This window comes from Ascidiella aspersa, chromosome 6 (assembly GCF_963924565.1).
Source record: "Ascidiella aspersa chromosome 6, kaAscAspe10.2, whole genome shotgun sequence".
Lineage (NCBI taxonomy): Eukaryota > Metazoa > Chordata > Ascidiacea > Phlebobranchia > Ascidiidae > Ascidiella > Ascidiella aspersa.
Genome location: NC_139452.1, coordinates 8,014,462 through 8,041,851, shown reverse-complemented (window position 1 = coordinate 8,041,851; position 27,390 = coordinate 8,014,462). Strand labels below are relative to the sequence as shown.

The 27,390-nt window shown below is 35.9% G+C and overlaps 3 protein-coding genes and 2 long non-coding RNA genes across 5 annotated transcripts in view; 3 read left to right on the top strand and 2 right to left on the bottom strand.

Moving 5' to 3' along the window:
* LOC146139476 (uncharacterized) overlaps positions 1 to 9,312 on the bottom strand; it is a 43,438-nt gene extending 34,126 nt beyond the window's left edge. Inside the window, exons 1-2 of the mRNA XM_083392462.1 lie at positions 9,039 to 9,312; positions 8,476 to 8,655 (exon numbers count right to left, since the gene is read on the bottom strand). Coding sequence (XP_083248588.1) covers positions 8,476 to 8,655; positions 9,039 to 9,099 — 241 coding nt within the window. The 5' untranslated portion in view covers positions 9,100 to 9,312. The remainder of the gene's footprint in view (positions 1 to 8,475; positions 8,656 to 9,038) is intronic.
* On the top strand, positions 180 to 1,106 carry LOC146139478 (uncharacterized). The gene is made up of 2 exons (XR_014501346.1): positions 180 to 393; positions 640 to 1,106. It is a non-coding gene; the product is annotated as an uncharacterized LOC146139478 (long non-coding RNA).
* On the bottom strand, positions 4,811 to 5,733 carry LOC146139477 (uncharacterized). Its single transcript, XR_014501347.1, has 2 exons — positions 5,520 to 5,733; positions 4,811 to 5,274 (listed from the first exon to the last, which is right to left on the bottom strand). It is a non-coding gene; the product is annotated as an uncharacterized LOC146139477 (long non-coding RNA).
* Positions 9,313 to 15,150: 5,838 nt separating the features above from the next.
* Positions 15,151 to 20,626, top strand: LOC146139475 (uncharacterized). Its single transcript, XM_083392461.1, has 9 exons — positions 15,151 to 15,316; positions 16,022 to 16,181; positions 17,324 to 17,445; positions 17,949 to 18,113; positions 18,262 to 18,456; positions 19,062 to 19,171; positions 19,580 to 19,687; positions 19,747 to 19,917; positions 20,501 to 20,626. Exons 1-9 carry the CDS (start codon positions 15,151 to 15,153, stop codon positions 20,624 to 20,626), a joined length of 1,323 nt encoding a protein of 440 aa, XP_083248587.1.
* LOC146139474 (receptor-type tyrosine-protein phosphatase alpha-like) lies at positions 20,579 to 26,831 on the top strand. The gene is made up of 21 exons (XM_083391961.1): positions 20,579 to 20,611; positions 20,677 to 20,785; positions 20,951 to 21,017; positions 21,109 to 21,140; positions 21,227 to 21,306; positions 21,447 to 21,510; positions 21,581 to 21,705; positions 21,845 to 21,941; positions 22,380 to 22,447; positions 22,618 to 22,752; positions 23,128 to 23,256; positions 23,375 to 23,514; positions 23,586 to 23,721; positions 23,797 to 23,897; positions 23,962 to 24,026; positions 24,108 to 24,181; positions 24,414 to 24,527; positions 24,603 to 24,746; positions 25,498 to 25,646; positions 25,912 to 26,047; positions 26,119 to 26,831. The coding sequence occupies exons 5-21, from the start codon at positions 21,289 to 21,291 to the stop codon at positions 26,191 to 26,193; spliced, it is 1,770 nt and encodes a 589-aa protein (XP_083248087.1). The 5' UTR covers positions 20,579 to 20,611; positions 20,677 to 20,785; positions 20,951 to 21,017; positions 21,109 to 21,140; positions 21,227 to 21,288; the 3' UTR covers positions 26,194 to 26,831.
* Positions 26,832 to 27,390: the final 559 nt, after the last annotated feature.

The following is a 27,390-nucleotide window of genomic DNA, read 5'->3' as shown; positions in this document are numbered from 1 at the left end:
TTAAGGTCATATACAAGTCATGATTTTTAATAAAATTTTGAACTTAAGTTGTTTATTATCTATAAGCTGCTTTAAGTTTAATATTACAGAATGTAATTAAATATTATCATGCCTGGCCAAATTAATTTATATTTTTGTTTTTCATTATTAAAAATGTTTTTATTTCCTGAAATAGCATTTTATATAATTCCTAGATGTAATATTTCAGTCAACCCCCAAAATTAAGGACTTTGTAAGGTGAAAGTGCAAGTAAAAAGATGTCTCTGAAAGTGTTAAGTAACCTTTAAATTATTGGAAAAGCTCTCTGCATCAAGTCTACACGCATTTGACAAAGAAACAGCTTCAGTTTCCATCCCCACTAACAAACCTTTGTGCACGGAAGTTAGAGAAAAGGTAATTTCCATTTTGTGTGTTGTACATTCCAAAACATCAATGTTTACCAGCACTTCCCAACCTGTGGCCGATGGTTTCCAGGTACCAAACTCGAAAATGTTTTTATAATAATCTTTTATAACAGCGTGGCTAATTTAGTCCACAGTTATTGAAATATGTAACCAATATACAAGGCCTATTTAATAAAAACATGCAAAGTAGTTCAGGAGAAATATATGTATATCTAACATATTTAGTATTGTCTAGTGTCGACAAGGGAGTCCAATCATCTAACAAGGAGAAACAACTATCGATGAACTCTTGGCACCTATGTGCAAAAAATCATACAGTGATGAAGAAAAGGACAAACAATTAAATGTGTAATTATTCTATACCGGTGGTTACTGTATATTTACCCCCCATCATTTCACACAATCGTTCGTGTTTGGCGCTTAAAACTCCACATGGTAAAATAAACAGATTTGGAAAATCATAAATGGCCCATTGATTTGAGTTATAGTTCCTAACAGGCTGTTTAAAATACCCGGAACGCGATAGTTTATTGAACGATTTTATGGACTACGTATGGTACATTTATTACGCACCACATTGTGCAATTTTGGAAAAACATATAAATAGTTTCCTGCTTTAGTACATTCTGATTATGTTTTTGAGCCTTGTTTTTAGCTATTAGTGCTTTAAATGTGAGTTTAATAAAAATAAAAAACAACGGTTATGTGTTTCAGTGTTGGTTGACTCCAAAAACTAAGTCCACTTACAAACAGTATTTTTGTTAGCTGATTTTTACGCATTTTGCGTTGCGTCCTTATTAAAAAAAGAGGCCGAACAGTGTATTAAAATAAATAATTTTATTAATTACTACATTAAAATTATGTCCGTGTTGGGTCGTTCCTTGTTCTACAATTGACGATTAAAAATCAAGCAATATATCCACCGCACAACGCAGTAAATCAAAACGTGAATTGAGCACACATTTTTGTAGTGGTTTATCGTGATATTTATTGATTCGACCTATATTTGCCCCTATGACTTCGTTGTATCTGGTAGGACTCCAATGGTCCAGCCACAAGATCGAAATATATATTTCGGAAAAAAACAAAAATCGGACTAGGACCTAATACTCGTAATAATAACGTATAAACGCAATATGTCCTATACGTATCAACGGAATATGTCCGGAATAAGACTTAACTTGCATGAAAGAACCAAGCCTATACAAAATTTCATCTAACCCCGCCTGTAGGTACATCACAAACCCTTCTAATAATTTCAACTCTGAAAACAATTTTCTAACCCTAAACAGGGCCTAAAATCGATGCTAAAACAGCGGATCCTTAACGGCGCTGTTCCATCTAGGGTGCCCAAGCGTCGATACCAAAACAGCCGATGGCCCTGATCGTCCCATACCCTCTCCTTCCAGTTTCAGACGTTATTTTGGCCTTCAAACGCCCTGTTTCGATGAATTTAGGACTTTCCGGCGGGTATGTGTCTTATTCAGGCGGTTTAGATCTTATTCTGTCGTGGGTATTTGGCTTTATTATGTCGTTGGTTTTGCTTTGTAGTTATTATTGTATGTTCCAATCTGATTCCTGTAAAACTGTCTTAAATAGTGCCAAGGTGTAATGACTGTTAGCGATGGATACAATCGTGTTTATACTCTTAATAGCTTACGTTACAACATGTTGGTCACCTCGGACAAACTTCCGACGTCAACCTGGTTATAAAATGGCCATATTTCTGAAAAAAATCCATCTTTTAAGGTTTTAATACTGTTAGCACTGCTGTATTGAGGCATTGTTTTAACTAAGTGTGACGAAACGAAACGAAACAATTATGGTTTGTTCAATGAGAACATATTTTTGACTTGCGTCTAAAAATATTGTTGTTCACAAGATTTGTCAAAAGGTAAAAAGCTTAGTATTAATGCACATTTCAACATACTAAACCATGCCTGTTAAATATTTTCATCCTGGCAGCTGCACAGCCGACAATTGTCTGCGAGAGCCTGTGGCTGTTTTAATTCTCATGTACACGTCTTGAGTATACCAGTACCCAAAGTGTACTCTTTCAACGCGCAATCAAATTACTGCCAAACGAAAAGAGTTAAACGAACAGTTGTTTTACGAAACATCTCAGTTTATACGTCTTTTACAAATGTGTAATTTTTAATTTTCCAACTTGAAAAATGCTTCTGTACTAAGCGCGCTTCATAAGCATTTGTAACGCACTACTATGTGCGAAAAGTCAGCTTTGCGACCTTCAACGCGCAATCAAATTACTGCCAAACGAAAAGAGTTGAACGAACAGTTGTTTTACGAAACATCTCATTTGATATGTCTCCCACAAATGTGTAAGTTTTGATATTCCAACTTGAAAAATTCTCCTGTACTAAGCGCGCATCATAAGCATTTATAATGCACTACTATGTGCGAAAAGTCAGCTTTGTGACCTTCAACGCGCAATCAAATTTCTTCCAAACGAAAAGAGTTGAACGAACAGTTGTTTTACGAAACATCTCAGTTTAGACGTCTTTTACAATTGTGTAATTTTTAATTTTCCAACTTGAAAAATGCTTCTGTACTAAGCGCGCTTCATAAGCATTTATAACGCACAACCCTGTGCGAAAAGTCAGCCTAGCAAACTTTAACGCGAAGTCAAATTACTGTCAAACGAAAAGAGTTGAACGAACAGTTGTTTTACGAAACATCTCAGTTTAGACGTCTTTTACAAATGTGTAATTTTTAATTTTCCAACTTGAAAAATGCTTCTGTACTAAGCGCGCTTCATAAGCATTTATAAGGCACGACCCTTTGCGAAAAGTCAGCTTTGCGAACTTTAACGCGCAGTCAAATTACTGCCAAACGAAAAGAGTTGAACGAACTGTTGTTTTACCAAACATCTCAGTTTATATTTCTCCCACAAATGTGTTAGTTTTAATTTTCCAACTTGAAAAACTTTTCTGTACTTAGCTCGGATCAAAGGCATTTAAAAGGTTCAACCGTGGGAAAGTTAGCTTTGCAACAGTCAGCGCAAAATTAAAATTACGGACAAGGTACGAAATGTAAACAAACAGTTTTCGCACAAGAATCATTGTGTTTATATTTTCTACAATTGTAAAAGTTACTCATTTTTAACCGAAGTACACTTTGGGTACTGGTATAATCAAGACGTGTTTATGAGAATTAAAACAGCCACAGGCTCTCGCAGACAATTGTCGGCTGTGCAGCTGCCAGGATAAAAATCGTTAATAGGCATGGTTTAGTATGTTGAAATGTGCATTAATACTAAGCTTTTTAACTTTTGACAAATATTGTGAGGAACTTTTAGACGCAAGGCAAAAATATGTTCTCATTGAACAAACCATAATTGTTTAGTTTCGTTTCGTCACACGTAGTTAAAACAATGCCTCAAAACAGCAGTGCTAACAGTATTAAAACCTAAAGAGATGGATTTTTTCAGAAATATGGCCATTTTATAACCAGGTTGACGTCGGAAGTTTGTCCGAGGTGACCAACATGTTGTAACGTAAGCTATTAAAAGTATAAACACGATTGTATCCATCGCTAGCAGTCATTACACCTTGGCACCATTTAAGAAAGATTTATAGGAATCAGATGGGAACATACAATAATTACTATAAATCAAAAATACATTAAGCACAAAAATCTATAATACCATAGTTAGAAGACCAACGACATAATAAAGCCAAATACGCAGTAGGCCTAATTCCCACGACAGAATAAGATCTAAATCGCCTGAATAAGACACATACCCGCCGGAAAGTCCTAAATTCATTAAAACAGGGCGTTTGATGGCCAAAATAACGTCTGAAACTGTAGGGAGAGGGTATGGGACGATCAGGGGCCGTCGGCTGTTTTGGGATCGACGCTTGGGCACCCTAGATGGAACAGCGCTGTTAAGGCTCCGCTGTTTTGGCATCGATTTTAGGCTAAGTCTTATTCCGACGTATTTAGGACATATTCCGTTTATACGTTATTACGATTATTAAGTCCTAGTGCGATTTTTGTTTTATTCCGAAATATATATTTCGATCTTGTGGCTGGACCTTTGGAGTCCTACCAGATACAACGAAATCATAGGGGCAAATATAGGTCGAATCAATAAATATCACGATAAACCACTACAAAAATGTGTGCTCAATTCACGTTTTGATTTACTGCGTTGTGCGGTGGATATATTGCTTGATTTTTAATCGTCAATTGTAGAACAAGGAACGACCCAACACGGACATAATTTTAATGTAGTAATTAATAAAATTATTTATTTTAATACACTGTTCGGCCTCTTTTTTGATACTAAGGGCGAAACGCAAAATGCGTAAAATTCAGCTAACAAAAATACTGTTATTTGTAAGTGGACTTAGTATTTGGAGTCAACCAACACTGGAACACATAACCGTTGTTTTTTGTTTTATTAAACTCACATTCAAAGCACTAATAGCTAAAAACAAGGCACAAAAACATAATCAGAATGTACTAAAGCAGGAAACTATTTATATGTTTTTCCAAAATTTCACAATGTGGTGCGTAATAAATGTAGCATACGTAGTCCATAAAATCGTTCAATAAACTATCGCATTCCGGGTATTTTAAACGGCCTGTTAGGAACTATAACTCAAATCAATGGGCCATTTATGATTTTCCAAATCTGTTTATTTTACCATGTGGAGTTTTAAGCGCCAAACACGAACGATTGTGTGAAATGATGGGGGGTAAATATACAGTAACCACCGGTATAGAATAATTACACATTTAATTGTTTGTCCTTTTCTTCATCACTGTATGATTTTTTGCACATAGGCGCCACGAGTTCATCGCTAGTTGTTTCTCCTTGTTAGATGATTGGACTCCCTTGTCGACACTAGACAATACTAAATATGTTAGATATACATATATTTCTCCTGAACTACTTGCATGTTTTTATTAAATAGGCCTTGTATATTGGTTACATATTTCAATAACTGTGGACTAAATTAGCCACGCTGTTATAAAAGATTATTATGAAAACATTTTCGAGTTTGGTACCTGGAAACCATCGGCCACAGGTTGGGAAGTGTTGGTAAACATTAATGTTTTGGAATGTACAACACACAGAATGGAAATTACCTTTTCTCTAACTTCCATGCACAAAGGTTTGTTAGTTGGGATGGAAACTGAAGCTGTTTCTTTGTCAAATGGGTGTAGACTTGATGCAGAGAGCTTTTCCAATGATTTAAAGGTTACATAACACTTTCAGAGACATCTTTTTACTTGCACTTTCACCTTACAAAGTCCTTAATTTTGGGGGTTGACTGAAATATTACATCTAGGAATTATATAAAATGCTATTTCAGGAAATAAAAACATTTTTAATAATGAAAAACAAAATATAAATTAATTTGGCCAGGCATGATAATATTTAATTACATTCTGTAATATTAAACTTAAAGCAGCTTATAGATAATAAACAACTTAAGTTCAAAATTTTATTAAAAATCATGACTTGTATATGACCTTAATGGAAAAAGTTAAGAATGCAAAAATGTTAAAAAGTAAGGTCAATTAAGGTAGTGAAACATGAAATTTAAATTTATTGGGCACTATTCGCTATAACTTCGCAACCTTATGCAGCAGCTATTTTTTGTCAACTTGAGATCACTACAACACTTTTACAGCTAATAATATTCATGAGTTTTTATTAGTTTGGTTGTATGCCTTCAGACCACCATGAACAGAAGGAAGTAACATATTTTCGGACCTTAAGATTTTTATGCCACAAATTTGAAATTTACACTAAAATGTGATTCAAAGAATGTGCGATGCACAGATATCTGACGTACATCACCAACTTTCCAGATGTGCAGACATATTTTGGCATAACTGAAGTTTGAAATCCTACTGCAACACAACCTTTTCTGAAGTGTGCAATTTAGTTATTGAGGTGTACAGACAAATTGCTTTAAAAATATTTGGTATGCATCTGCCACAGAATGCAAACTAGATGCAATATGCACCATAACAATAGCCAATTGTTACAGTTAAATTTAACACCAAAATATTGGCTTCAATTTATAATATTTAAAACATGTATACTACCTAGGACTTACTTTACATTATAATGGTGACCAAATTTTAGAAAATGAGTTGCAAAACAAAGGTCTTCTTATCTAATTTAATATTCCTTGGCATATATTTTGCTAACTAATCTTTGTATATGGCCGTATTTGTCTAATTCTAAATAGAGGAATCAGGTGGCACTGTATAAAGACAAATTGTATATCATTTTGACCTGATAAAGCACGGTTGTGCGAAAGCTTGTCGAGAATCAATTTGACCTGATGAAGCACGGTTGTGCAAAAGCTTGTCGAGAATCAAATACAATTTGTCTTTATACAGTGCCACCTGATTCCTCTATTTGCTAACTAAGTTTATTATAATGAAGTAAATTATCTACAACTAATATTTTCTAGCATTGTAAATAACATTGTCTTTTAACTACTAAAACTTCGGAATGAAAGTCAATAGCCAGAAACAGCATTATTAGCTTTAGCAACAATAAAAGTATTGGCGCTGGACTGTTTGGGTGGGGGCCACTGTGGAAAGTATGGCAAGTGCACCGAGAAAAAAATCTAAACTGCACCCTAAACATGTAAAACGTTTGTGCACCCTATTATGTTTACAGTGCAATGTATGCAATACAGAGTGCCTGAGAAAATCATAACATGGAAGTCTGAAAATTTGAAAGCAGACCAGAGATGCACTTTTTTCGTGCTGGTCTAAATTCCTACCACAACGCATATTATTTTGGTTAGGGTTAAAAATAAACATAAGAATACTTGACCCACCCACACCCAAACACTAACTCTCGCCATCCCTAACCCTAATATTGTGCGTTGATTTAAAATGTGGTAGGATTCTAGACCAGCGCCCTTTTTTAACTTTGTTGCACCTAGTCACGCGATTTTTTTCGGCAGTGCACCCGCGTGTTCTGTTATACTTTCCAGGCTGGGGTAAGGGTGGTTCAAGTATTATTATTAATTAGTATTGCTTAACTTATACACAAACCCGCACCCTAAACCAAATAATGTTCGCTAATAAGGTAGGCTTTAGCAACAATAAAAGCTTTTAACCTTCTATTTACTGGGTAAAATTACAAACATCGCATTAACTTGGTACAGCTATAAACTTTTCTGCATTTCTAATATCCAAAACTGTACAAGACAAAAAATCTATAGTCTGCATCGCTTGGCAACGTTTCGTTATGCATGATTAGTCTGCGTATTCGCTGTTCGCCTGTTTCCTGTTCTTATACGGTCCGCTTAAAGCGTCTAATTTCTAACACATGTTCTAACACAGACGCTTCAAAGCCCCGAATTATCCTAATACGAACGCTACAAGCGTTGAAAACAAATCGAATCGGGTGACAAAATTAAGTAAAATATGTTTTCTCTACAGGATGGTTGGTAGCAAAATAATGAAAGCCATTGGATGGTCGGCGGTCAGAAAAATGCCAAAATAATTTCCCTAAATTTTAATTTTCTAGCCATTTAAACATTTGTAAGTTCATTGTTGAAGAACACCAAAATGTGTATTTACATTGGCCTATTGTTCACTCCAGTAGCTATAACCGCTATTGTTTACCGTTCTGTAAACTAGGTGTCACCAAATTTTCGATCCGGATACAACATTTTTCGTAGAGCTTTATTGACTTATTTTCGTTAAACGGTAAAAACTAAAAAAAAACGGTCAAGTTAGACGTTGTAGGACATATAGTTAAAACTATAAATTAAATATTGCCACACGAGATACCTTACTTCGTATTAATCATATAGGTGCTGTAATTAGAACAACTATTAAAACATATAGGAGTAACATTTGATTGCTGGTTGGGAAGTTACGTGATTAAATAATTTATAGTTTTCTTTATGATACCATTCTTCTTCTTGTGGCCCTGTTATAGCCTAACTTAGGTATTTGGTTAGCAGTCGCTGCACTAAGATTTTACGCCGCAACAGCATGAGTAATGAGTCATTATCAGGTATGAGTCATCATTTTTCAGGGAAAATGTGCTAGTGAATCTTACCTGGCTGATTGTATTTGTGTAATATCTCCTGGTAGAACTTGTTCATCACAGCTGCATCTTTGACAACAGCAAGTTGTCCGCCCAACGACTTACATTCATTATTTGCCGTGTTCGCGTCCACGAGTGTATTGGATAAGGTGTAAATCGTGGTCCCAACATTGAACAATGTAGTGTTGCATGCTGTATAGATATTTCACATTTAGGGCATAGGTGTAATTTGGTGGTTGGTAAATTAATTGTCAACATGATCAGTACCATCTGTTTAAATTATAGGGAATAATCGATTAACCCTTTTATTTAATATTGGCTGCACAGTGCACGCTCATTTGGCAGTCTATAGTCTCTTAAAAAAATGTCAGAAAAAAAATCGACTAAATAAGAATAAAAAATGGCATATTTAACAAATAACTTTTTTTTTGTTTAGAAACATTTTCTGTAACAAAATATACAATTCCTAATCTAGCATAATTACTCTTTGATTGTATCGAAAATACAATGCGTTGTAAGGGTATCGCTTAAGACCTCTTTATTTCAATAATACATCTTATTCTATGTTTACTAACCTGTAACTTCGCAAAATGATGATAAACAAAGCACTGCCACAAAGCCAATAACAAATTTCATTTTTCCTTAAAACAGATAAACGTCGAACTGGTAAATGGCTTCAGTAGTATACCACGGCAGCACTTATCAGTTGCAGTCAAGCAATAATATGTACAATCAGTAGAGTAAGAAGCTCAACTCTACATTTTACCTTTGACGCTGATGTCACTGTATGATTAATATTGTTATCATAAAGGGCCACCATGTGATACGGAGGTAGCTGAGGTTACCTTGTAGGCGTTTCAATCTGCCAGACAACTTTTTGGAACAATAGTATCTATACTCGTCATTGTCAGGCTTGCTATCTCGAATGTTTTAAAAAGGAAAATGTGACCATGTCCGCCCGCAAAAAAAAACACCAAACGCATGAAATTTTTAGAGATGACGTCAAAGTCACTTCATAGTGATAGTGGAGCGTCTAAAACAAGCAACCCTGTGGAACATTAGGCTAATGAGTTACGCCATAGCTGTTCGGACTATTTCACAATTTATATTTACACTTTTCTGAGACATACTTATGCCGATGGTTTTGCAATCGATGTTAGAGATCATCCACGACGAAAAACTTCAAGTGTTACCTGTTGCATCATCATTCCTAATATAATTTTATTGGTTCTATATGTTCAACTTTAGACCCAAGCGCATAATTGCAAGGATGCAAGTTAAACTCTACAGATGTTTGTAGAGGAACGATGCATGTCTGTTTGTGCTTGGAATTATAACATGTTCGCCTGGTAAAGTGTTAAATATTTCACCTCGATACTCATTTCCTTTCCTGGCCGTTCTGGCAAATCCAGTCAGCATTTCGACTCAATTAATCCCCATCGCAGTCGCTCTTGTGCTCTTGTGCAGTATGCTCTTTAAACAACATGAAAGTTTGTTTTAGTTTCGAATTAGTGGAGTCAGATAGCACGGTGGTCATGTCTCACCTGTTGAAATATACATGTTAAGGGATTCTGTTTCCTCCTTGTCACTACAACGCCAGATACAACTCAATTTCCAGATATTAGCTCAAATGGTACTCTTGTAACAACCCATGTCTATGATACTTTATGCTTAACAGATAGCTCTGAAATTGGTAATCCTACTGAAACCGTTTATAATGCCATTAACAAAAGAATATACTCCGCAGGTAGGCAATAAATATAGGCTGTTTAATTTAAAATTTGACTTTGTTAAATAACACGTCTGGGTGCGCCGTATTTTATTGCCCATATAGACTAGCGTAAGTTGAGAGTATACATGTCACATTTTTCTCTATTTTTACGGTGCTTTCAGGTGATCCTACCGGGGCGAGTGTTATTCTGCTGCTTCTGGACGTTTTTCGGCACCTTGTGTTTAAAAAGTATTGCTATAATTGCGACATAAAATGCATGTTGATTAAGTTGAACTGTTTCACGCGGATCGTTAATGTCGCAAGAAACACGGCGTTGAAATAAGAAGGTAAAAACAACCGATTCGCCGCGACCGTATTTGCGGTAAGTTTACGTATTCACGGTCTCCCCAAAATGTTTTTTTAAATAAGATAAATTGAAGCAAGCCTTTTTTTATTGCTTTTAAGCATAAGGTATAGCATTACTGCTCGAGTATAGTTTGCGCCTTAAATACACATGCATTTTAAACGTCGCTTGTGTAGGTGGTGAGCATGGAAACAACTGCGCTACTCATGACCGTATCGATAGTTTATTTTGTTTTTTTATCAATTGAGTGCGTTTTTAGTGTTTTCCAAACGAAAGTCAAAATTTATCCCTTTCAATCCTAAACGTATATCGAATGTTAAGAGGGGAGAATTTAATAGTAAGCCGTGCGCGCTTTCCTGAACTGAAATAGCGGAACTAATCAAGAGCGAAAATCGTGATTCTGCGAAAATATATACAATGGCGTATTATTGGCGTTGTGGCAAACTACAAATTTAAAACCTTACTCGCCGTAATCGCATAGAGATCGCAAGCAGATAGTCTAATATCTATTACACCAGTTCATGTGTGGGCTAAAAAATGCAAACAACACATCATTTGACGTCGCTATACACACACAACGTGGCCATAGCCATACATTATCAGTTAGTTTTAGCGGTAAACATCCTGAAAGTTGGCCCCTGAATGGGTATTATTATACTTTCAAGAGATACACCTTAGTGATATTTAGGGTTGGCATTAGGGGGCCACGAGGACATGTTCTCTCCAAAAAAGAAAAAACAAATTGGCAAACCTCACGTCAATGCTCTCCAGTCTGTAGTAACCACAAACTCACAATCTATACCATATACGTCAATCTATAAAACGCTAATATTTAACATTTGAATCAGCGACACTCAAATTTTCGATTGTTAAAAGCTGACTGACTCCAAACGCGGATGATTACTTTTGCTTGGGCTTTTTACAAACATCAAAATTCAGAATTTTATAAAATTATTTTTGGCAATCGTTCTTGGAAATTGTTCGTTTGGTGTACTTTTGCATAGTAAATTTAAAGGTATAATGAAATTAATCATTTTGCCTTGTGTAGTTTCGTCTATAGAAAGTACATTGTGCTTTAGTGGGAAAGTTTTTCGGCCCGTTTGTTCTCATCAAACTCTGGTGTTTCGAATATCACGATTCGAATTGTGTAGCTGTCCACAATGGCATTTTGTGAGTTCGGCTTTAACGCGGCTCTTTTGTACAACGCACGTGTATGTCAATGGGGTTAGCTTTTAAAATTAACTTCCCTTCCAATGTCTTAGGTCACTGAATGGACTTAATGAATAAATGGACTTAAGTGCACTTAAATCATTGTTTCCAAATGACCTGACTTGACAAGTCTTTTAGACAAATGACTTGGTTTGAAGTGAAGTGTTTTCAATAAGATTTTTTTTTATAAAATTGGAACCTTTATTCAAATTTTTGACACAGAAAACAATTTGCTTGCTGTTTATAGCATTTTTGGTATTTTTTAGTTGATGCATTTCTCATAATAGGACGTGCTTACTAATTTTGATTGCTTAACGTGTATTTTTTATAACAAGGAGTTGACTTGGAATTTACTTGCTTTAACTATGACTTGACTGGGACTTGACTTGTTATAGATTCAAAATGACTTGAATTGGACTTAAGTCCTTTGAATTGGACTTAAGGACTTGTTTACAACACTGCATTTCAATTTAATGCAGTATGTCTTTTTAATTATTGTGACTCACAAGAGGCCGCAGTTATTTACGGACCACGATTGTCATATATACTGCGCAAAGATGACACGCAAAATCGTGAAGCGTTCCTTATTGAAAAAAATATATATTGTTTCAATTTTTTACCCGTCTATTGAGACGGGTATATATTTCCATGAAAAACTAGAAATGAAACTACAAAATCCAAGAATGATTTAATAAAGAAAATGCAAAAATGCATGTGAGTCTTACTCATGAGCAAGTTAAAGACGCGAAACTAACATAATTCGACTGATTCCTTGTCTATTTCAAACGATCCGTGACTTAGGTTCGGAGCGAGAATAAAACAATACATTCCCAAAGTGCGTACAAAGGATATATTAATACTGGAGCCTGAATACAAAAACCTAAGTTTGTATTTTCTGTTCGTATTTTGTCTTTGAACAAATTACCCTTTCCTTGACTTTATTTCACGATTTCTTTTATTCGAAGACTTACCTTTATTTATACTTGATTATTATGGTTCGCAAGATGAAAAGTAGTTTTCCATACATTATAGGATCCCTAGTTAGGCATCAATCATATTTAGTGACTTTTACTTTTGTTCCTATAATTAGGTTCTTTCCACGGTTTCGAAACTTTTGGTTTAGTGTTGGCTAATAATAGATAAGAACTGTGCAACAAGAGGTTTTGCTCAACAAATAGGCAGCCAACACACGGGCATGCTTTCCATACCAAGCTCTAAAATAATTTAAGAACATAAGAGGTAAATGTTGTAATGCCGATAAGTTATCGGGCACTTTTACACCACTGAGCTTGTTTTATCACTACGTTGGTGCTAGTTTGCAATCGCACGATTCGTTATTGCTGTTTAAATTTGTGGTTTGTTGCAATTTGTCGCTTTGTAAGGAATCTGTCTTGCATGATACGTTGTTATCCTGGATTCTTGTATAGGACGTCGAAACGTCGATTCATTATAATAAACTGCTGGATAAGCAACACTCGGTTATAAGAGGTAAATATTGCGCGTAAACAACAACCCAGGGTTACAACTACGACCGTGGACTTTTGCATTTTTCGATCTCGCCCGATTAATACGACAAGTGAGCAGAATAAATAACTTTGTTTTGTTTAAGTTGGATTTCGATGTAATGATAGCAAAGTATTAGTTAGAAGCGGTGTGTATAAAATTTACAGGTATTTAGAGAACACAAACAATTCACTATTGAGCTACATTCGCATATATAAATCATATCTTCTTCTTTGCCGCTCTGTCTTTACTGAATATACATTTAACCTTAAAAAAGTGCACCTGTTTGAAATTGGCGGTAATTGACAGATAATGAACAAGCAGAAGATTGTACTGTTGGAAATTTATTTTTAAAGTAAACCATTTGATTTGTGTTCAGAAGTACAGAGTTTATATTCATGACAATAGTGTAAGATTTGGGAAAACAGAAGCCTGGCTGATGTACGGCTTCACAAAATCCCTAAATATTAGGGGGGCATAACATCAAACCCGTATAACGATTACAACGACCACGGTTCAGTCTGATAAGCCAGTAGTTTTAAACGGTTAAGTGAGGTGCTTTGTAGCTGTTTGACAAAATCTAAGAGGAAATCTTGGGGCACACTGTCAACCACAATTCTTTTCACAGTTTCATGGCTAATTTTAACCTAGGCCTATCGCTGAACAGTGAGAACTTTCTATTAGAATGACGCATGCGAAAAAGGTTGCTAAACGTCAGGTATAAAAAACTTCCTGGTGTGCGATTCTGTAATGGAATTTGTATGATTAATGCGACTTCCTATTTCCCTCTAATGCATTAAAAGCGTCATAGGGCTTTCAAACTTAACGGCTACCAACTATTTCTTATGTTTAAGAGGAAGTTTGTTAACAATTGTTTTTCTTTGTCGGTATTTGATGGAACTTAGGCATACTAACATGTATCGAACGTAACCAGAACTGCTGTTTGTGATATTTCAATGCGGAACAAATCTGAAAATATTTGGTTTGGCTTAGGAATGGAAAGTGGTACTTCTATAAGCGAAGCTAAAACGTTTGCTCTTTGTTCGCAAGTCGTATAAGCTCAACAGTGAATGTTTCACAAAGTTTTAATAAGGCCATTTGTATGTTCAAGAAGTTTAGACAAATGGTTAATAAACCAAAGTACGTTGTAGTGAAAGATAGGGTTTGAGTAATTAGATGCCTATATTTAGTATTGGAACAAAATGCAATTTACGATTCTTCTGGAGGCGTTAATATGTTTATGTGGCTTTTGCCAAGCTACAGGTTAGTAGCAACTAATGACAATCATTATATAAACATAGATATAAAATTGTTTGAAAAAAGTATAGTTAGTTACAGCTTTTTACTAAGGTCTATAAGGCGCCTAAAGTAACAGTTTACCAAACTTCTTACCACATTAAAAAGTAAAACTCATAGTTATAAACATGAGTAAAAACAGGATCAGACGTTTTGTTTAAAGGAAAATATATTTCGCCAAGTGGCATCATCAGTTCCTGTAAGAGTACAAATAAATAAATCAAATGAATAAAATCAGAGCGCAGGCATCAACCAACCAATAAAAGTAAACAATAAAATATTAAAACATGATAATAGACTGAAAAACGCAATGAAAAGCACTACAGCCTCGCAGGCAACACGACTGGGATAAATGAGTAGGCGGCGCAAATAAGTGGAGGAAGGGAAAAAAATACATATGAGCAGTACGAGATGCTAAACGGTAAAATGCGGCTCGAATGGGTAGCGATAAGATAGCGGTTTTTCTTATTCGCGGTAGAATCATTTTTTGGATGTTAATGGTTGCGTTGACTACCTTTAGCCACTTAGCTTCACATATGTCCAACTTTTTAAAAGGTGTTTTTTCTTACCACACTTGTATGACTTTACAGCTTGCAGTCCTACGATGTTCGCAGTGGGAAATACCATTTACACTTTATCTGATACGATCGTGGATGCGAACACGGCAAGTAATGAGTGCAAGTTGTTGGGCGGGCAACTTGCTGTTGTCAAAGATCAAGCTGTCAAAGATAAGTTTTACCAGGAGATTTTGCGGAAGTACAATAATACAGGTAAGATCCGGCAACGGAATTGAAGCGAAACGCATAACCTTTCTCTTTTTGGCGGTAAGTATTTGTAGCACATAGATCAGTGATTCTCAACCTTTTTTAGAGCCTAAGCCGCATTTCAAACCTATAAAGTTTGCAAGGAGCCGCATAAAAACAACAGTAGGCATATAATTGTTTCTTATTGCCATAGCTTGTCGATCAAGACTAAATATATTATGACGTCACAAACCACAAAATTATTTTAAAGAGCCGGACGGAAGTACCCGGGAACATTAGTACTTCGTACTCGGGATCCTTGCTGATCAAATTCATTCACTTTTAATTTCTTTTACTTCCTTTGTTGCAATTCTGCTACTGCTAACTAATTTTTCACTCCGTTAGTGAGAGCCGAAAAATGTACAGTTGAGAGCCGCGGTTGAGAATCACTGATATAGAGTCTTATAGACCTACTACTGGTACAATGTTGTATGCAATAATATCTTCCACTCGTTACAACGCTAAATGGTTATTTATAAAGTCTATCTGTAGTCCAAAGTGTGCAAAAACGTTACATTATTAATATTTCGTTTTAAAACCATAGTTGTCGAAGTTAATAACCAATAAAACTGATATTTTAAATGAGTATGTCTTTTTTAAATAAAAAACTTTTTCATGCGGTTTTAGATGTTTTATTAAAATAAAAAATAGTACATGCTTGATTTTGCCAAGATCTACAAAGAGTTTACATCTTCTACGATTATCTTCCTGATAAGAGCACACCTCCCCAACAGAGAATAGTTTACAAATTCTCGAAGGATTCAGCGATAACTGGCAATTGGAAGAGTGCGAAAGAACTTCATCAAATCTGGTACTTGGACCTGTACAAAACGTGAGAGTTTATTAAAAATACTTCATCTATCATTTAACTGGTCACGTAGCTGTTTTTTAAACACCCAACAAATGGTCAACATAATCGAATATGTCCGATATTATCGTATCGGGGCCGATAGCCGCTACCAAGGGGTGGTATCGGTACTCGCTCGATAGTTTCATATCGGTGCCGACCCGATACCAAATAATATAGGAGTTCCAGTCATAATGATTTGCGATCCAAGCCAGCGATTTCTATAACTTGAAGACTATATTTTTCAAAAACCAGCAATATTAACGTTAGTCAACTAAATTTCGTAGCGCTAAATCAAATGTCTTATAATCTGGAAAAATAGATGACGTTTCTATTTTATGTGTTTTGCTTGTTTGAGCTTAGTCATGACCTTATTTGGTATCGGATTGCATCGTGGTAATCTTTGGCGGAAAAATAAGGTGGTAGCCTTCTCGCAATAAAATTACATCAGGAAACAACCTGGATATTAAACATGGTGTAAAACTGTAGTTGGTGGGAGCAGTGTTTTTTTAAGGTGTTTTGGGGGACCTAAACGAACTTGCAACTTTTTGGTATTTAAATGAAACACTTGCGCTCTCTTAAAACTACTTAGCGGTCACCCAAACCAAACCTTAAGAAAACCTGGGTGGGAGTGTCACTCATCTATTGGCAAACAGCGTACGAGAATGTCTTAGGCCTATACAAAACAGTGTACGAGAATACAATATTTAAAACAGCGTACGAGAATGTCATATTTTCTGTCACAAGTTGAAGCGGTCGTAATGTTAAGTATAGTAACACGATGATACATTGGTTTATAATGTTACATTCAGTTGATAAACGACGGGCTGTAGTTCTTAACGGAATCATGGCTAATAGGCTATAAGGCGAGAGAAAATGTTTTAGATCCAACAATCCTAAGCTATACGCATCTGAGGTGCGTTTAAATCTACTATAGTTCATTGCTCATATACAGACATGCGCACAGCAGAGCTGCCCTGCTACATTAAATATCTTTCCCAATAAACGTGCATAATTGCACTTTTGTATATATGTCAAACATTTTCGTCAAAAAACGGTATCTTTTGCTGATTAACTCCTATTACAAAACACCATAATCAACACTACGATATATAACTAATTTTCAGTGATAATGCACAGAGGATAGCAGTTTACTTTTGCCAATATCATAGCGAAAGATGGAGGGTTGTGACACAAGGAGAAAAATCACAAAGCGGAATAATAAAGAACGGTTGCCCAACTTCCGAATGTAAGTGTTTGCGTATATTACTCTATAATTGTGCGTGATTTTCCATGTGCACAAATTGTCTTTAGTGTAGGCCTACGACAACTCCACAGGAAATTATAGTCAAATAATTTATTTTATGGTCCTATATCGATCTTTAGTTACGATTTATATTGAATTTGATGTCACCACTTTAACGCAAAAAAAATATATTTCCATTAGTAATTTTGTATTTAGAATCTGAACGTCTAAAAAGCAAATATCTCTAATTAAAATGTAACCATTTTATTTGCATAAGCTTTCTTAAAAGCCTTTTCGGAACCTGCTTATCAGATGTTGCTGAGATTTACAACCGTGACGTAATTTACTGATTAATCGTATGTTTCGTTTAGTGCAACTGGAAACAGTTTTCCCCAGAATCGTACCTAATGCGTCACGGCCAACTATGGTTATATGATTAAATGATTAGAAACCTCGACTTTTAAAGTTAAGAACAAATTTCATCGCAAAATTTTATATTTTTTCAGCATGGTCTAACGACTTTGGTTTGTTTGCATGGAAATCACAAGCTGCTGATAACCAAACGATTTACAATTTCTTTAGAAGCTTCCATCCACATTCAAGCAGATTGACTGATGTAAATCGCTTTTTCGATGGGTTTAATACATCAAGTGGCAATTTTAACGTTCCAGGTACGCATTTCAATTCATGCACTTTATTCTCGCCTATAATATAGGGATTTGGAAAAGGATTTTCCCAGAAATTCAGTCAACCGTCCAGTGAACTATTTTTTTCTGCATCCAGAACCCTTTACATTTAATACGTTAACGTTTAAAATAGTGAGGAGCGTATTTGTGGGAGCGCGATACAACACCAATTCCAAACAGTGGCTTTGGAGCGATGGTCAAAATGCTAACTTTGCCAATAACCCTTTCAAATGCAAACAGAAAGCATTCTCGTATGGAATGAAAGATCTAGAAGATAGAAATTGCTCGGGGCAACTCGCCTACTATTCGTGTGAAATAAGACCAACACGTAAGTATAGGCTATATACCTTATAAAATTGCAATACGTTTACATACAGTGGTGTAATTTTGTGCATCTCCTCGTGTTCCAATGGACCCCGAACATTAGGCATTCGCGAAAATTGAGATAAGCAATCCACAAATGACCTCAGATATTTAGGTTTGTTGTTATATCGCATTTAGAAGGCATGGTGTGTTTATTTAATAAGTTGATTTGTGCTGTTAAAGTTTCATTCAGAGTATATTACTAAAATACTCAAAGAAAATTTCAGTGGGGATGCTGAAAATCATAGTTTTTATTTTTTAAGGGGTGTCATAAGCGATAAAAGGTTAAGAATCACTGGATTAAATTTATCTGAGAGCTGTAATGTTACATTTTTTAAATTCGAAGAAATAAAAAGTAAAATGTTATCATATTTCAGGTGATGCTTGATAGATTTTTATATTTGCTAACTTGTTATTTGCCACACCGCGATGGCATTTTCATCAGTGAAAAAGATCCGTTTAACAAATAGGGGTCAATTTGGAACTGTTAGCGCCAATTTTTTATACACTCTGTATTTACAAACTTGGCTCAAATGTTAACTACCTGCGCTTTTTCTGACTTTTGTTTAGTGTCTACACGGATTATACTGAAGGACTGTAATTCCACTGTGATTAACGTCACCTGGTCAAACGACATTTCTACACTAGCCAAGAAAACAGGATCTATTTATCAGTTAAAAGTAAGGCCCATGACAAATTTTCGTATTTTAAAATATTATGCGTGCATAGTTGCTTTTTATTTTCATTTAGTTTCACTTCGTTTTGAAGCTTGTAATTCGAATTGTAAAGCACCCTTTTGATAAAAAACTATACAGGGCGAAAATATTATAGTGTATTATAGAGGTGTAAATAAAAGTAAATCACTGTCCATAAGTGTAATGACTCCAAAGAATTTATCATTGTGACGTTGTATCTTACACTGTCATATTAACTTTTTCTTTGTTATAGTTTCTGCATAGTCCTCTCACTGTATTTGCTAACACACATTATTATAGCTATTTGCTAGAGTTTAGAAAATTTAAATGACGTACAGCGTAAAGCAAAACCTCAAGCATAGCACATCACACTGTGACATGATTTGTTTTTAGGTTTCGGTTTCGCAAAATGGTCAGAGCATTCTAGTAAAAACTTTTAATCAAACAGTTTCGAGTTTGACGGTTGGCGGATTGAAGAAACGTACCGTATATGAAATACAGGTGATTTCGCTTTAACTCGCCAGGTGGGATTTTCTTTTAAGCGTTACTTGTTTTGTCAGATCAACGCTTCTTTAACCGGCTGCGGCTCCTTTTCCTTTACTTCAAGCAACAAAGTCACAACAGGATACGGGAAACCTGATCCAGTCACTAACGCCTACGTCAAGTCACAGCAGCCCTGTGTTGTGGCTTTTAATAAATCATCGACAAACAAGAACATCACTTCATACGCGGTAATCTAATGTGATAGCCAAAAGTGCGTTTTATGATGTGCGTTTTCAAGTTATGACGCTCCACCAGTGTTGCAATGACTTAATTCATTTACTCACTCGACTTAAGTGCACTTAAGTCGATGTTTTCAAATGACTTGACATACCTTGACTTAGCCTAAGTCTTTTCGAAATATGAATTGATTTGGACTTTCATTGTGCCAAATAACTTCGGGTTTAAATTAAGAGTTTTCTTTAAATTTGTTTTAATAAAATTGCATTATTCATCCCAATTTGCGTACGTGAAGCAATCACTTTGTTATATGAGATTTTGTTATTTGATTAGTTGATATATCTCTTATTTTCGGACCTGTTTACCAATTTTAATAGTGTAAAGTTTTATTTTAATACCAATGACTTGACTTGAAATTAACTTGCTCTCAAAATGACTTGACTTGGGCAACTGATGACTTGAACTAAGTTTTGAAAAGACTTGAATTTGACTTAATAAGTTCTACAAATGATGAGACTAATACGTAAGGAATTTCAAAATGACGTGTTTACTGAACTGCGATCCACTATGATAATTACTATTCTTTAAATACAGATTACAGCAGCAAGTGGAAAAGTTGTGGACGTACACAAGGAATTTTCCTTTGCGGATAGCTATATGATCGATGTTTCAAATCATTCAACTGGAAAAAACATAAGCCTAACAGTTAGTTCTTATTAGGGTCAACCGTTATTAAGGCACTATTTTGTATGCTGCATTTGTCCTTTTAGATCCAGGCGTTTTCTTGCGAGGGCGGAAGTCAACAAACGCAAGTCGCTGGATTTTGTTTCAAGCCTCTTCCTTTAAAAAGTACTGACACTTCGACTGGTAGAATCGTTGGTACGTTACCCTTCACTCAAACACCGTATTTCATATTAAATACTGAAAAATAGTATCCCGTGTAGTAAAACAAACGATCTAACAAAAACATCATTGCTTGTTTCCGGTTGCAAATTTGCCTCGTGACTTTTAAAGAAATAATACAAGTCCATGTGTCATTTACAGGTGGATTAGTTGGAGCGTTGTTAAGCCTTTTACTTTTGATTGTTCTTGGAATCGTACTACGCAAAAGGTAGGCCTATATTTATGGAATATATATATAACTCAAACACACATGTGCTAGCCTCTTTTAACCTGCCTTTTCTCTATAACCATTTATATAGACTTCAGGAAGGAAAAAAGGAAAACAATGACAGTAAGCGTTGTGATTTTCTTACAAGTGAAACTTAAAATGTAATTTTCGAAACTTTATAATGTAATTTTGTTTTTCGTTTTAAACAGACATTATTGAGGTAAATGGCAATTCCAGCCAGACAGAAGCAGGAAGCAATAATCTTCAGGCAATGAATACGAAATCCAAGGTATAACTAGTGGATTGTTCGCACATACACGAGCTTGAATATAGCTTAAAAAAAAACTTTGAGTAGATAGTTTTGCATTTGCTCATATATACAACCGTAATGCATTCATTTTCCGTGCGCTTTTGTCTTTATAATAATAGATTGCTATAAACCAGGAGGAAAAAGTGTATGTAAATGTCAGGAATGTCACTTCAACAAGCAAAGGTGCGATTTAAATAGCTTAATTGAAAGCAAATACACTGCAAATGTAACTTGTGTATATCTTCTCGAAAAGGTGTTCTCGGTGGGAATCAAGTACTGTATGAAAACCTAAATGTTTTGAAGAATCCAAAGACACTCAAGAGTATATTCGAAAATAAATCAGCAGCCAATGGATCAATATTTCGTAAGGAATTCCAGGTAGCTTAAAGCATTTAAACCTCAAATGTACATTTTTGATATTACACTGCAATATCTATATTTTCGACTGACGTATACGTAGCATTACAGACCATTAACTTATTTATAGCGGTTATTTATTGTGTTTTAAACATCGCAGGAAATAGTTCGAATTGATAAAAGCACACCAAAGAGTTGCAAACAAGCTGCGTCGGACCATAATGCACCAAGAAACAGATACAAAAACATCATCACATGTAAGGAAGACATCAAAGTCGTTTAAGTGTGTAGTTTACAATATCTTGGTCCAGTGCTCTTCAACCGGTGTGCACAGTGCACCCTAGGGTAACCAAAATATGCATGGGGTGCACTAGTACGAAAAGGCATACAAGGGTGCATCACAAACTTTTAATGAAATATTAATATTTAACACCGAATGCGGTTTTATGGCATGCAATAGTACTCGCAAGCAGCTTGCAGCCATAATCGAACCCTCACCGACAGTGTGTAAAAAACGGCCGCTCCGTCGGTTTAATTAACATGATAATTGTTAAGCATAATGATTATTTAGATTACTTTTTACCTCAGTTTAACTTTTAAGTGTATAAGGTGCATGAGTTTTTCACAAAAACTTTAAGGGTTCACTAAACCAAAAAGGTTGAAGAGCACTGCCTTAGTCCATATTGCTCTTTCAGATGATCATTCCCGAGTTATTTTGTCTGGAAAAGACAAAGACGACTACATCAATGCATCATACATGCCGGTAAGAAATCCTTCTGTATAGCGACAGTGACGTGCTTGTAAATTTAGGGACAACGAGGTTTGTACAAAACATAAGAACCGGAGCTCCAGTTGAGCCATTGATTAAAGTCAAAACATGGCTGTGGCAAATTATATTGTTCTTGTTATGTGTGCGTTTTTTTAATTTTCCAGGGGTACAGCAACGAAAAAAAGTTCATTGCCACCCAAGGCCCAAAACCAAACACATTTGGCGACTTTTGGTTAATGGTTTGGCAGCAACAAGCTTCGGTGATTGTCATGCTGACTAAACTAAAGGAGAATGGAAAGGTAGGATTGAGTAATTGCACCAAATGTCGATCAGGGTAACCACCTATTGAACTTGCCTGGCCTTTTTTAATAATTGTTGTGTATCGACTGTTGCCATTTACAAAGCTATACTTAAACCGCCTACGTAACAATTACGGATTTTCAACTCCAATTTTATTTTTGTTTGTTCTCGCAACGCAAAACACCACAAGGAAAAACTGCTTTGCATGACTATAAAAGCATACCGATAAGCGAAGGGAAAATATATGTAGCATTGCATCAATAGATTTCCAAGCTTCTCTATGCATTCAAGTATACATTTTATACGAGCAGCAATTGAATAAAAGTTTGTCTTCCTTCAGAATTATGTTCAGTTAATTTACGTTTATTATGCAGGTAAAGTGCGACCAATACTGGCCCGATTTGGGAAAAGAAGAAGCCTACGGAATGGTACTTGTTAGTTTGAAGCAAGAAACTGACGTTGGAGGAATAATTCTGAGAACATTTGACTTAAAAATGGAACAGGTGCCGGTTTTGATGTTAGATGTTCTATGTTTGTTTTCAGTTTTCAATTGAACTACAACAGCGGGCTTTGCTAAAATAACATATTTTTTACAATTAAATTGGTTCCCGGAATTTCTAGAGTTGCTTAAGTGTGGTTCACTTCCAATACACCACCTGGCCTGACCACGGGATACCAGTGACAACAACAAAAATGGTTTATCTGAGAAAAATGGTAAAGGAAGTTGAAGACCAGTCAAAGCCACTAGTTATTCATTGCAGGTGCTTTGACCAAGTTTGCACCGCCCTGTAGGTCGTTTATTAAGTCAAACGTAATGTGCTGTGTTTTACAGTGCTGGAGTTGGACGCACAGGAACCTATATCGCAATAGATACTCTAATAGACCAACTGAATGCTAAAGAGAACATCGACGTTTCTGCTGTAGTGTCCAGGATGAGAGAAAACCGAACTGACATGGTTCAGAATGTGGTAGGTTATTAGTTTGGTGTTCGGTATAAACAGTCTAAAAAGCATAACGTAACAGAATCGCGCTCGTTTCCGTAGGACCAGTTCATGTTCATTCAGAGGATACTTACTGAGCATGAATTGTTTGCCGACTTCGATCGGGCACCCGCCGACATTCAAGCAATGAATGAAGATGAGTTGTACGTTTCTAGCCTTATTAATAATTACTGGTCGTGTAACTTTAAAACATATGTTTCTGCGTAGACAAGAAACTGAATCTGAAGAATTCAATCTTCTCTCAGAAGCTCTAGTTGTCGACCAAAAAAAATGTAAGCCAATACCTCGACGATTCGTACGCGACCTTTCAAATTGTATGTTTAGCTAAACAAAAAGTTGTTTGGTAATTTTAGGCGATATTCTTCGAGTTTCAACCTGGTCGGATAAAGACCAAGCTGCCAAAAAGATCGATGCTTCATTCATACAGGTAAAGAGTTGCTTACCCTTGTCATGCTTGCATAATAACCCTGATTGTAGGCAGCTGATTTAACTTAAGACCATCGATCTGAATGCAGTAGGTATTTTATAATGCTACAGGAATGTGTGTGTGTCGCTATCTTGTGTAAGTTCGACTTCAAGAAACGTTAAATCATGCAACATTTCAAATCAATCTAATGTTAAGACTAGTTAAACAAATTATATAAAAACCCTTATTGTAGGACTTTGGCTGCTCAACGGATTTTATAGCGTCTCGGCAGCCAACCCGTGATGGGGTACAGCAGTTTTGGAAAGTTGCAGTCGAGCAACAAGTCGACGTAATCGTAGGTCTGCAGGTAATTGCCAGAATCAACCTGTCTGTTGTAACAACTGAAAGCATACTTTTAATTTTTCTGGATCAAACAATTTAGGAAAATCTTCAAGACGGGTTAGCTCGAATGATGCAAAACGCTTCTGTTCAACTTGGAAGCATCACTATCCAAGCGACATCACGCATCGATAACGAGGACATGTCGCACAAGATTCTGCGAGTAGAGGTCAAAGGGGCAATCAAGGTCATATGTTGTTTTCGTAGTTTATGAAGTTTTTTTTGTTACACCCCCTTTATCGACGTTTTATTTTTTCACGTTTGAATTTGGTGATTGCGGGCCCTGTGCAGGCCTGCGGAGTCGGACTCGGGACTCAATGAGTTGGTTTGTTTTGCTGGAGTCGAACTCGGGAATCGAGTAAGATCACGTAAAACTACCCGAGTGCCAAGTCCGACATGCACACGCGCAGTACCAAATTTCAAAGCTGATATGACGGCTAACTGGAAATTGCAATGGCGGAATAGCACATGGTGGAATATTTTCCAACTATGTGTTTTGAGTGGATGAATTATACGACACGCCTAGAAATTGGTTGCTAAATATTCCCAATATTTCAGTTACGTAAATTGGCAGAATACCGGCTGTAGAGTCTGGGCCGGAATCGGGACTTGTGACCACGAAATCACACATTTGACCGGGGTCGGACTCGGGGTATTTTTAACCGACTCCGCAGCCCTGGCCCTGTGCATATCATATCGTTGCATAAAGGAACGTTTTTTTAAACACTTTTTAAGAGGAGTATTATTTTTTTGTTGTTGAATATCGAGCGTCGGTTGTTTATAGTTGCTAAAATTCCGCGTTTTAATTTAATTTATTAATGTTCCTACTAAGGTAACTGCGCTTTACCAAAGTTTCATACCATGAGCCATTTGATCCAACGGTCATATAATTTTAGTAACACAAAAACGTTCACCTTAACCGCGGTGAACTTTTGCAGATGGAAAGAGCGATCAACTACGTTCTTGTAAAGAACTGGAAAAGCTCTGAAGCGCCACCAAGCGCTAGAACTGTGATAAAAGCAATCCAGATTTTGGAAGATCTGCAGCAAAACAAACGTGAAAAAGGAAGAGTGTTAGTGTGTTGCAGGTAAAACATTCACTCACTTAAATTGCCTAGAAGTAATTCAACAGCTCTGAACGCTTCTAAATCGTCTATCTCCCTAATTTTTTTTATTTTCTTAGTCAATTCATGTACTATATGTGTCAGGTAAAATGTCCGGCCACTAATCTACTTATTTGAATTTTAAATATATACATCTCCGGCGAGCATAAGTTTGGTCAAATTTGTTTGCAAACCACCGGAAATCTGTTCACTCTTTGCTAATACGATTTTTTAATCGAAATAAATACAGCGATGGATGCCAAAGAACTGGAGCATTCATCGCCCTGGTGAACATCCTGGAACGTCTGAAAGCTCAGAACAAAGTGGATGTCTTCAGGACCGTGAAGGATCTGCGGGAAATGAGACCTAACATGGTTGGCGATATGGTATGTGTAAAATATTATATTTACTTCATCCTGTCCTAGCTCATCAGCATGACTCTAACAAATACATTTAGAACTCCTATATGTTCATCTATTCTGTGATACTGGAGTACCTGTCAACGTTTGACACATACGCCAACTACAAGTGACAACAGAAAAGTGAGGGTTGGGCACGTTGAGTATTTACACCGATTGGCGTAACTGTTTTTTAACCACCTAACCACTGCCACAAGTTTTTGCAAGTGTTTTAATGTCGCATCGTGCGTTTTATTTCTTTGACCTTTTTTATTTTTCCCTTTTTTAATTTTGCCAAAAGCTCTTCGAAAAGCTTCCACTGTAGTTTTCACGTAAATTCATTTAGGCGTTAGACGCCCCCTATGAGCCATGATCTTCTGGCATTTGTTATGTATTTTTGAGCCGTTCAACTACTAGTATATGGTCAACTGGTCGTCTGTGACTTGATATCCTGCTAAACCCGTGCATGGCTAACAATTTGAAGGTATACTTGTTTATAATAGAAATGCGTAGAGATTATTTTCTGTCTTTTAAATGTTAACTTTTAAAACCCATAATACTGTACACTAATAAGGTAGGATATGGTAAAAGTTTCATTATTTGAAGTTGTATGATCAACATTATGTACATTTTAAATTCATCATTCTACATGTTTTTTGTGTTATGATGCAAATATTAAGAAAATCACAGAATTTACTCTTTGTGTAATACAGAGAACTAGATGTCGAGTAGGTATAGTCCGTCCCGATTTGTTAATTTGATAATACTCAAAAACGATATGAAATATGGAAATAACCTTTTCTTCCGATTTGCAGAGCCAAAAAAAACATTCATATATAACTAACCAAGATTTGTATTCCAAGCTCTCTTTAAGCAAATTTCAATGGCGCATACAATGAATAAAACAACTCTCTATGCAGCAAGCAAAATATATTTTGATTTTGAAAACCAAAAGGGCTAAAAACGGACAGTTAAACAGAGCGTTCTTTCTAATAATAATTGGGCCATAATGAGGCTGTGCGACTGCATATTTTTGGTAAGTTTTTATAGCAACTTTAATAGGTAAACCATTGTTATTCAGGGAGTTTTTCTAAGTGATTTCCACAGCGCAAAATTTATCCAGAGAAAAAAACGTTAAACAAATCAGATACTCTACGAGACCGTTTCTATTGTTCATCGAAATATTGCATGGGCATAGAACTTTTTCAAAAAATGCGTTTGGTCCAATTGAGACCTTCAGATTTTTACATAAGGGTACTCGCCAGTTGTACGAGTGAGTGTCGATCAGCACTCGCTCCGGAAATATGTTAACTTTTATTTTGTTTAATAAA